This window comes from Enoplosus armatus, chromosome 7, assembly GCF_043641665.1.
Source record: "Enoplosus armatus isolate fEnoArm2 chromosome 7, fEnoArm2.hap1, whole genome shotgun sequence".
Classification (NCBI taxonomy): domain Eukaryota; kingdom Metazoa; phylum Chordata; class Actinopteri; order Centrarchiformes; family Enoplosidae; genus Enoplosus; species Enoplosus armatus.
This window is the reverse complement of record NC_092186.1, coordinates 9,594,259-9,605,818: the sequence shown is the minus strand read 5'-3', so window position 1 is coordinate 9,605,818 and position 11,560 is coordinate 9,594,259. Positions and strand designations below refer to the sequence as shown.

At 39.7% G+C, this 11,560-nt stretch overlaps 1 protein-coding gene across 1 annotated transcript; it reads left to right on the top strand.

The window, feature by feature from the left end:
* Nucleotides 1–844: 844 nt before the first annotated feature.
* On the top strand, nt 845–11,327 carry chaf1a (chromatin assembly factor 1, subunit A (p150)). The gene is made up of 17 exons (XM_070909172.1): nt 845–1,004; nt 2,376–2,423; nt 2,832–3,218; nt 3,273–3,511; nt 3,869–3,928; nt 4,116–4,360; nt 4,487–4,568; nt 4,691–4,759; nt 5,004–5,212; nt 6,476–6,644; nt 6,923–7,003; nt 7,692–7,787; nt 7,918–8,167; nt 8,807–8,960; nt 9,150–9,471; nt 9,613–9,697; nt 10,478–11,327. The coding sequence occupies exons 1-17, from the start codon at nt 941–943 to the stop codon at nt 10,588–10,590; spliced, it is 2,673 nt and encodes an 890-aa protein (XP_070765273.1). The 5' UTR covers nt 845–940; the 3' UTR covers nt 10,591–11,327.
* The last annotated feature ends 233 nt before the right edge of the window (nt 11,328–11,560 follow it).

The following is an 11,560-nucleotide window of genomic DNA, read 5'->3' as shown; positions in this document are numbered from 1 at the left end:
TCTGTACAGTTAAGGACAGGTTCTTGTCAATTTAGAGTAGAAAAGTAAAGCCATTGTTGACGTTAGTCATCAACATTTGACAACTTTCTAACAGATGCCAACTCAGCAGTGGAGGTGGTGAGAGTTAGTGGCAATCTATGTTTTAGTCTTTCAAATGTGCAAAAGCACATTTAATAAATCATATATACATGTATTGGGAATATCAGGTCATATGCTTAATTTATTATAACTCTTGCTGAGTTAATAGTCATCCGGAGAGCACCAGCCTTATCGGACTTTATTTTGACTCTTTTCTTTAATTTTACTATCCCACAACATGGCAACCCTGACTTCTGAAAGTCAAACTCCGCGGCCAATCACAAAGCCCAAAACATCGGGAGGCGTGCCCTGTGGAATACATCTGACACCTTTCGGTTTATAGCACAGGGTGTCCCGAAGAGGGTGGCTAGTATGTTTAAAAAATTAAAAAAAAAAGAGAAACAGATTTAGACCACTGAATGAAGTGAGCTCATATAATTTCGTCTTTCTGAGGAACAATTCAAGTGCCACATAACATTTGAAACTTTAGTGCTATTACAAACATTCAAAAGCGCTTCACTGCAGGAAACACCGAGTAACCGCGCAACGCAGTTGTCCAAAACAAACGCCCCCACCGGTGATCACTAACTTGGCTTTGACCAATCAGCGACAGTTATTGATGCAAGTGACACACTCCCGCCAATTCCGACTGAGGAGCGCGAGGCAGGCAGTGGGGTAAACGAAAGGAGTATGTGGGAGATGCGGAAAGAGAATATGTTATGTTTTATGTGAAATAAATTAGAAGTACATGTCGTCTAAATAGCAGGCTACCATTCGGTGCATTTTCGGGTGTTACGCAACCTGTATCGTTGTTTTGAAGTTGTTTATCTCAAACGAGAGGAGCCCCGGGCTAGTGGTTGGGATGTTGGCGGCGGAAAACCCATCTGTGGACGGACATTTGGCAGCATCGACTCCCCGCAGAAGAGGTAACGTTAATGCCATGTCAGCTTACAGCTTTCAGCCGGTTCCATGAACTTTCCAAAATGTCTACTGTTATAATAAGGACGGAGTGTGGTTTCGCCAATACAATTCAGCGTCCACAAAACTATGACAAACTAAACATAAATCTGTCCGTTGGTTAACGTTAAATAAGTTAACGGCAATGCTAGCAAGCTCGTTTTTCCTAACGACACCAGTTAACGTTAGTTATTGTCATTGTTACGAGACAACGACAACGGATTTAATCTGAAAACATTAAAGCTAACATTAGCTGTGTGTGTGCTACCCGGCATGGCTAATGTTATCATGTTACCTAACGTTATTTCGGTAACTTCATCGTCAAGTGTAAAACAATAACTTTATGTTAACGTAAATTAGGCCTCAAACTACCAGTGTTTTCCATTCACAACGCTGTAAGTGGCAAACCTGGCTACACGGCTTGCTCTGTTACCGTTGTCTTGAGCTATGTTAGGTCATAGCTCTATCCGAGGTGCCTAGCAGAGTTGCTAGTTTTGTCAGGTTAAATCGGCAGACACGCTAGCCCTGTTAGCATCTGTGAGTTGGTAAACGTTAGCACCTCAATTGAAAGCTGTTTTCATAGGTGAAACTCTGCTACGTTGTCTACGCTCTTTCACACATGCACCTTTCTTGTGGTTGTAGTAACATAGCGTACATGCAACAATTCTCCCTAGTTGCGAAGTTTTCAGTGTTGTAGTCCGATGGGCATGCATCCTTTCCCTGACAGCCGTACAAAGTGCCTGCCCTGCAGACTCGACCGGGCCTGTAGCACCGACTATACACCGGTTGGCGGGAGAGCAAGCCAGACACAACATTCATTGTAACACTGTAACATTAGCACACCGACGTTGTAAACTAATGTGACATTTAATGCACGTTACACCTTCAAAAACTACAAGACTTTGGCATTGATACAGGGTGATTAGTACTTGGAGACCCGCAGTACATTAACCACACTGGTATGTGGCTGTTTAAGTTGTAAACCAATGTTACATGGCTGCAAGCTGAGTCCCAACAATAAAAAAGTTGCTGAGTGGAGTTGTTGATGTGTTGAATGTGTGATCAGTGCCTGGATTGTTTTAGTCCAAATAATGTAATTCAAAGAAGTTATGTACTGCTTCATTTTCGGTTTGTGGCTGTCATTTTAACTCAGCATTGTGTTTTCATCTGCTACCAAAAGATTCAGTTGTTATCACAACAGTTTTAAGTTCCACATTTGTGATTGGTTTTCTGTGACCAATATCAGTGCCAGTTCAATTTTCCAAGTTTGAATATTTTGATGTATTTGATGTAATGTAATGTATTATTTTCTGACATGTCTATGTTTTTGTTCTTTTCAGGCATGGATTGTAAGTCAAGTAACAATGCCAACAAGAAACTTATCCAAGGTAAATACAACATTTCATTTTTATTTTTCAAGAATTTGTTGACACTATTGAAATATTACCTATGAGAATAAGACATCATCAGATACCATTGGTGATGAGCATGGAGGGTTGAACATTTTAATGGAACTATCAACCCTACTAATACACATAAGATCATCACAAGTTAACATTCAGTCATATGGTTATAGGTGCCCTCTACAGTACATCAATTAACACATTCATGAACTTCTACAAATATTTATTTAACTTGTTTAAAAGCTCAAAGAATTTTGTTGCTCTCAGACTGCATTTTGATGAACAACTTTGCAATAGTCCCATTGTTTGTTCTACATTATGCAGACAGATGCAACACAACAGCCATTATGACGACTCATCTTTTTTTTAATTTTTTTTTTATTCTGCCTGCAGCTCGTCTCCCATTCAAGCGCTTGAACCCTGAACCTAAAGAGAACCAGCCGCCTAAACGTCCCTGTGCACATGCCTGCCCTGAACCAGGAGTCTCAGACAATGAGAATGAGTCCTCTGCACTCCCTGTGCACAGTGGACCACCCTTGGTTAATGGTCGTGGGCCCCTCGATGGCTTCCTAAGTCGTAGGCACCCTACACCATCAGATGAGAGCATGGTTATAGATCTGACTGCTTCATCTCCCACAAAGCGCCTTGTTACACCTCCTGCCTCTCCCTGCCTCCCAACAAAAAACAACCATACGGGCAAAGACAAAACTGTCTCTTCTGGGAAATCCAGCAACGTTGATCACACTCCTAAAGCACAAGTTTCAGACTGCACAGTAACCAGTGAAGATGAAGAAGATGAAGAAGAAGAAGAAGAAGAAGAGGAGGAAGAGGAAGAGGAAGAGGAGGAGGAGGAGGAGGAGGAGGAGGAAAAAGATGGGAATCAGACAGCATCTATCTCGCAGCTTGACACAACGCAGGATTCTGAAAGTGAGCCAGAGGAGGAGGAGAATGAGTCGGAAAACGTTTCCAGTTTAGGAAACCGGTCCATGCTCTCAGCTTCATCAGTCAGCTCCTCATCTGAAAGCTCACCAGAGAAGTCCAAGTCTGATGACCCTACACCCACTACACCTACAGTATGTACATCTCCCATCACGTGCTTTTTATTTAATCCCACTTAGTGCTGTGTAGTACTAACTGATGCAATATCCCACAATATTAATTACTCTGTATTCCTAAGAGCGTGTTTGGCAATTTATCTGCATACATCACACAAAAAAACCTTTGTTTTTCAAACAATAAGTTGTTAGTGGTCCAGTGAATTTAGAGTTTTTGATTTGATCTCTGTCGTTGATAGAATTTGTAACATGTCAATATTATTGCAATAATTTGTCCAGCTATAAATTACACAAATAAAACATTGACTTGGCTGGATGACATTGTATCAGACAATGATGATCAGTTTTGTTTTTTATTTTTCCCTATCCTCATAGGAGCCAAAGACCACCCCCAAGATAACAGCAGATCAAAAAATCAAGAGGCGCTCCCTGAAGGTGGGACTTTTGATGAATACACTGAAAGCAGGGTTTGGATTCTGTTTCAAATTCTCCAGTTGTCATTTTAAAACATGGCTTCAAACACGTCAAACTGATTTGTTTTACGTTTAATTTCTCATCCACTTCGTCATGTATTAATACTGTTAGTAGAAGAGAAAAACTGACTGAACTTTTGCAATTGTAGAGTTTACAAGAACAAGAGGAGAGGCTTCGGCTGCGACAGGAGAAAGAACGTCAGAAGGAAGAAGCTAAAGCTGCAAAGGAGAAAAAGAGAGAAGAGGCTCGCAAGCAAAAGGAGGAGCGAGAAAGGGAAAAACGAGAAAAAAAAGAAAAAGATGAGCGAGAGAAACGAGAGAAAAAAGAGAAGGAGGAGAAGGAAAAGGCAGAGAGGTTAAAAGCAAAAGAGGAGCAACGCAAATCAAAGCTAGAGTGAGTAATGCAAGTCCCTCTTGTCAATACTTACCCATTTAACATGTTTTCAGTTCAATAAGTCAGTGTTTGTTCAAATATGATAACGCACACATTGACTTTTGGTGTGCTTTAATCTTGCTTCAGGGCAAAGCTTGAAGAAAAAAGGAAGAAAGAAGAGGAGAAGCGAATGAAGGAAGAAGAGAAACGGTTGAAAGAAGAGAAGGATGTAAGTTTATATAGAAAAGTCTTGGTATGAGATAGGTATAGATGCTACAACATTTCCTGTTCCAGATTTGTAATGGACCATTTTACTGAATAGTCTTTTGACCAACGTGTGTCTGTTTACAGCGCCTCAAAGCTGAGAAAGCAGAAATTACACGGTTTCTACAGAAACCCAAAATCCAACAGGCTCCAAAGGTTAGTAGATATCACACTTTCACTTTAGGCTTTGTGGTTATTCAGGTGGGTTTATCCCTCTATTCATACACAGTAGTTCATGTTGTTGCTGAAAATAGCAATTATGTTAACATCTTTAGTGCATAATCAACATTAGCATATTTGAATTGCAACACCTCTGATACCCTGTGTCCCCCCTTTTTAAGAGAGTTGACTGAATAAAACATACAAATTATAGAACTGCATTTTGTGTCTTCTTTTTCAGACACTTGCAGCTGCGTGTGGGAAGTTTGCCCCATTTGAGATAAAAGAAAACGTGTTTCTGGCGCCACTGTGCCGGGTTCAGTGTGACGACTCTGTTCTGGAGGAACTGGACCGGTGTTTGTTGGACCCAGCTGAAAACCTGAATGGACTGAAAGAGTGGATTGGGCAAAAACCCCGCCACTCAGGACCCACCAAACCCAGACAGATCAGGTGAGACCGGCAATAGTGATTATGATAATTTGTGTGTATATGTATATGTATATATATATGTGTGTGTGTGTGTGTGTGTGTGTGTGTGTGTGTATATATATATATATGTGTGTGTGTGTGTATATATATATATATATATATGTGTGTGTGTGTGTGTGTATATATATATATATATATATGTGTGTGTGTGTGTATATATGTATATATATATATATATGTGTGTATATATGTGTGTGTGTGTGTGTATATATGTATATATATATATATGTGTGTATATATGTGTGTGTGTGTGTGTATATATGTATATATATATATATGTGTGTATATATATATATGTGTGTGTGTGTGTGTGTGTATATATATGTGTGTGTATATATATATATATATATATATGTGTGTGTGTGTGTGTGTGTATATATATGTGTGTGTATATATATATATATGTGTGTGTATATATATGTATAGTGACTAGGAAAATAACCAGTATGAGGTGAAATTACCTTCAAAATGATCAGTTAACAGATGTGGGCAGGAATGTATTCATGCACCAATTCCTATAACCAAACTTGGTGTATTGCTAATACTTTGTAACTATCTTTTACCAGAGCTTTTCTCCCCTAAATTTAAATTCTGTGTAACCTCTCTGTAAGGCAGTGTGAGACTGTAACCACACTTCAATTCTTAACTGTAAGTGGAGATACACCATCCTGTAAATGCTTATGCAAATTTGTATTATAGCCTAAGACTTTTGAAATTGTGCGTGAGGCAAATTTATTTGTATCACACCTTTCAACAACATGGCAATTCAGTCCATGTCGGACTTGATTAAAAAAATCTGTTTTAATAATAAATAAATGCAGCATGTGTTGCCAGTGCCTCTATTTTTGGAGCAACAGCAACAACATTGTGTTTTCCAAACCAATTGTGAATTCTCAGTGACTCTATATTTGTTACCTACATATATTTTACCAAACAAACTTTCCAATTGGCTACATGTTGGGTTGATCGACTGTGTGATTCCTTTTACATTCACTGCTGTGCACCATGGTCATGCATTGCCTTAACAACATCAGCCAGAACAAACAATGGTGTTTTTCACAGTTATTTAATGTTTTGTGTAACTTCAGATACTTTGTGCATCATATGTACCTAAATATATGTAGATTTTTTTTGGGAAAACCCAAAACAATAACAACAACAATGTCTTATAGTTTCATGGTTAACCATTCTTTCTCTCCATCCCCATGTGTACTGTTTTCTCAGCGAGTGTGTAACAGTGGAAGGGCCTAAACCCGATAGTGTGCCGGATCGTAAACGTTACGGACCCATGAAGCTGCTGCAGTTCCACGCAAACTACCGTCCAGCATACTGGGGCTCCTGGAGTAAGAAGAGTTCACACATCTCACCTCGCTGCCCCCTCAGACGAGACAAGGTAAGACCTTTTTACTAAGGCATCAATTTGTTAAGTTTACTCGTCACCTCACAAGTAATCCCAAGAAGAAGAAATCCCAATCGTACTAAGCATTACTTACTTTATTAATGGGAGAGGAAATTGAATATATTGGCGTGTGTTTAAATGTAACACAGACGTCTGTCAACTGAGAACTCGGATTACATAGCTATGATTTTCCACAATTTTTAAGATTTTAGCTTTGATTCAATATTTTGACTTTGACAACTTTTAATTGTATTTGTGTTCTGTCACCACAGGATTTGTTAGACTATGAGGTGGACAGTGATGAAGAATGGGAGGAAGAGGAACCAGGAGAGTCCCTGTCGCATAGTGAAGGGGTGAGTTTCACAGGAGAGTGAAAAAGTATGGACATTACTTTATTCTAACATTTTCTCTATTTATGTAGGGTCCAAAGCCTACATGTTTAGATTGATGTCCCAGATGTCTCAGACATCTGCCGGTTTCCATTTCTCTCAATACACCATATAAACTTGAAGGGCCTTGACACTGGCGCGACCATATTATAACTAATAGCAATGGCACTAGTAATAGAAACCAATAGGCAAACATGGATATTTTGAAAACAGTCTGCTTGCGTCTGCATGCAATGATAATGTAACTTGGACAACAAAAAAACAAAGGCAAATGTTCACCGATGGATTCTCATGTTAAGCATCTGTCTCTTCAAGCTAACAATTAAGGAATAACTTTGAAACATACTTTACAAACATACAACAAAAAAAAACAGAACTTCAAAACTGTAGATTGAAATGGTGCCTTAAAGTATGAAATTACTTAGTTTAATCCAATTTTTAGCTGAACAGAGGTCGAATGAAATTAATATCTGAATAATGAAAGCTTATCATTAAGCACTGTTGGAGTCTGTTCTGAATGTTTTAAAAGCATGGAAGGAAAAAGCAACAAAACGCACACTGTTATATTTCATCTTGTGTCTTCACAACAAGGAAAGAAGTAATAATGATAATTTTACTTTTTAAAATACTTTGAACTGTTTATCATTTTCAGGAAGATGAGGAGGAAGGAGGTGAAGATGATGATGATGACGGCTTCTTTGTTCCTCATGGCTACCTTTCAGATGATGAGGGGGCTTTAGAAGAAGAGGTATGAAGGGAGCTGCAATATTAGTTGTTTTTCAATAAATTTTACTTTGTCTCTTTAATCTGACGGACAGGAATGTCTGTTTCAAAATACTTTTGTTTGCACCACTATTAACACACATGCAACCTCCCAGGAGGGTGGTGACCTGGAGAAGCAGAAACTACGTCAAAAACTGAAAGCAAGGGAGTGGGATGAGCTGATGTCCACCAAGAAGAAGATGAAGGTGTTGGAGCCAGTGGTGAGGGGCTGCGTCTGGGAGGGAGAAGGACCTGGTTTGCAGGTCTTCCAGCCTTATGCCGTGTGTCTGGTCGAGCCTTTACCCAAAGCAGACACCAGCCCCAGCCCAGAGGAGCTGTCACAGAGGGTTCAGAGAGAAGCACAATGTAAGTGTGTGACGGGATTCACTCTCTTTAGGGACCTGACAAACTGTCAGTTGACTTTAAGCTGCTGTTGGACTGTAAGTGGCCGACCATTGTGTGTAGTTTTTGTGGGTTGTCTTGCTCTAGTTGCCCTTATCAACGGGCAAAACCTTAGTGCACTGTGCACGCGTACATGTTATTATGTATATTGTATGCTTAAATTGTGTGAGATAATGCATTTAGCATCCTATGTTGGCAGTGGAATGGTGGTGCTACTCTAGAGTATGATGGGTCAACACTATTGATCTGTTTTCATCATCTTTATTTCCTGGTTCAATAATCACAACCCACCTTTGAATAATTTTATATCTTTAAAATACTTTAATTACCATTATGTAATTAATGATTCTGAGTATACCAATTTAAATTGGCCCTCTTTTCTATAGGTAAGCTGAGTTACTGTTGTTACTTATAAGCAATTCCAACCAAAAAAGTATAAATTATAAAACCTTTCTGTACAAGAATCTAAATATATTTCTTTGGAAATTGGTGTACTTTGTTTAAAAAAAAAAAATGCTATAAATATACAAAGTTACAATAATGTTTATTTATAGGCTAATGATGCATTCTTAAAACAAAAACTAATGCTCTTTTCTCTTTCAGTACTCAGTCAGCTGCTGGCTCTGCTGCACGGCAATCTCAACAGCAGCAAAGTGATCATCAATGAGTTTCAGGAGTTTTGTCGTCAGCAGACCTCCTCTTCATCACCTGCTGAACTGTCCAGCCCTCAGAGCCCAGCAGAAAACATTCCCACCAGGTGAGACGACAACATTCGACGATAACAATTTCTGTCTAAACATGTGATATATATATATATATATATATATATATATATATGTCTGACTATTCAAATAGTTAGTTTCAATAAGCCACTGTACATCTTATTTAGAAATAAATCTTTTAGCTTGACGTCAATTATACATTTTTTCGTCCCCCCTGTCATCAGAATACAGGTGAGGCGCCTCATCAAGAACAACGCTGTCTACGAGAAGCGCTCAACCTACAGACGCTGCTGCTGGTACGTGCACACAGAGGTCCTGTCCCGCTTCGGCCAGGAGGCTCTTCCCGTTCCCTGCCAGTGGACCTACCTCACCACAGGAGCTCGAGAAGAGTCCCGTGAAGAACCCCAGGCAGCCACAGGCTCTCAGGGAAACTCTCCCACTACACCCCAGACCTCCTCCACCTCGTCTACATCCTCCAACAAAAGGAAGAGCACAGGCAGCATGTCAATCACCAAGTTCATGAAGAGATGTACGGACCCCGAGCAGGTAGAGAAACACACTCAAACAGACTCTCAGATTACTTCACTGCGGCATTCTAATTCTTTGTGTTCTTAGTTAAGTCACCCTTTTTTTGGTATCTTTTTATGAAAATGACAATATTCTTATTACAATTCCTGTATTTGCTAGACGGAAGCAATGGAGGCAGATGGTTTTCAAGCTGACACTGAGGATGACGATGAGGAAGACTGTGTCATCATCTCCACACAGAGCGGTCAGTTATGCAGGCTGTCATTGTCAACTTTTAATGTTTACTCCAAAATTCAGACCATTAACACATATGCTCAAGCACAGATTACTAATAAACGGAGGTAAATATTGTCACTTAGATCTGCTCTGGTGATGGAATAGGATGTTGTGGTCCACATAATCAGCTTTTCCAACTACAGCTAGACACACAAAACCTATTTAGACATTTTTTCTTCTTTACAGATATGTCACTTAATTTGAAGAGCTAAACAGCAATAGTTTAAACATTTTGGGAAACACACTTATTTGCTTTCTTTCTGAGCGTTAAGCTTGAATTATGCTTCTGCAAAGACGCATGTATATATCTCTGAATATGCGCAGAGAAGGGTGTTGTGGATAAATGTAGGTCGCAGAGGAGACGATGCTCACACCTAAATCTCAATAATGTGCTCTGTGGACTTGTGTGTCAAGCAAGCTGATTAGATAATCCAAGGGAGGTGGGCTCAAAACGGAGGAGAAAAGAAGCAAATGTTATGAACATACAAGAGTCCAAGTGTACAGTAAGGTCTCTGAATGCCCCCCCACACCCAAGTGCAGCGTGGGGAAGCATGTTCAGTCATTAGATGAGCGGATTGATATGTCTCATGTCTTTGTCAAGTACATAGCTAGAGCTGGGAGGTAATTAGCCTAGCTTATAATAAATACTAGTAGCTGCTAAAACGCTTGATGGAATACAGTTTTAAAATGGATGCGTACATGTTTTTCCATAATCTTAATGAAACCTCCATTAAATATTCCTCTCCAGATGCAACCACAGGGAAATCCCCAAGTGAGGAAGACGGTCTGATGGAAGTCACCCCCTCCGACACAGCTGCTCTCCCCGTGGCCAGCGCTGCTCCTACACTCGCCACTGCCTGAGGCCAGGATAGACCGTCTCCTCTAGCCAAGCTACCCCGGTTCCCTCAATACTCCTTCCTGGTTCTGAACTCTACCGTGTCCAAGACAGAATCACACCTTCAAGCAAGATGAAACACCTCAGACTCTGGTACAAGCAACTCTCACAGCAGGTGGCATCTGCTCAGTAATGAGTTTCCTTCACCTATTTTTTTTTTTTAAAGGAGTCAGGAGTCATCTTGCCTGTAAAATGTAGTTGTGCATAAATGTGTAAAAGAGTGTCTGAGTTGATTATGGAGGGCACGTTTGTCCAATGTTCATTAACTATGTGTCTGATTTTTGCATTGAAGTTTCAGTCAGGCATCTTTGCCATGGGCCTCTTTTAAAGTGGAAGGTGAAGGTTTCTCTGGCACTGCTTTAGCTACATCAGACTGAGTTGACCAGAGGGAGGAAGAGCAGAACAGAAATGCCCAATTTTCATGAGAAGAAGCATCCACATTATTGGATTTTTCCTCTAGTTTAAATGTATATAGTTTACCAGAAATAAGAGTTGGGAATGAGAGGCTTAAAGTCCATCTGTACATTTCCCTTTGATTTCAATGGGTGCATTTATTCTGCAATTTCCAAGTCTGACAACTCACTGGAGTAGTTACTAGATCTGTACCTGTACAGTTGGGTCCAGTGTCACAATGTTTTATAAATATGTATTTTCTGTATTTTTTTCAAGAATACTTGAACAGGATAAATTCATTAAACATGAATAAAAGTACTGCACTTTTATATTCCATTCATTCCGCGCCACTTCATTTGGGTACCTTTTTTGGTAGTGTGACGCTCACGCGTCACCATTCTGACAGTTGCTGATATTTATGAGGAACTGTATTGTTTTGGTTGGGACTTGGATGTATAAGCATATAGGAGATGCAACTATTCAACCCTTGAAGCCAGTATTTAGTAGAAATATCTTTTTCAGCTGTTGCAACTTGAATATATG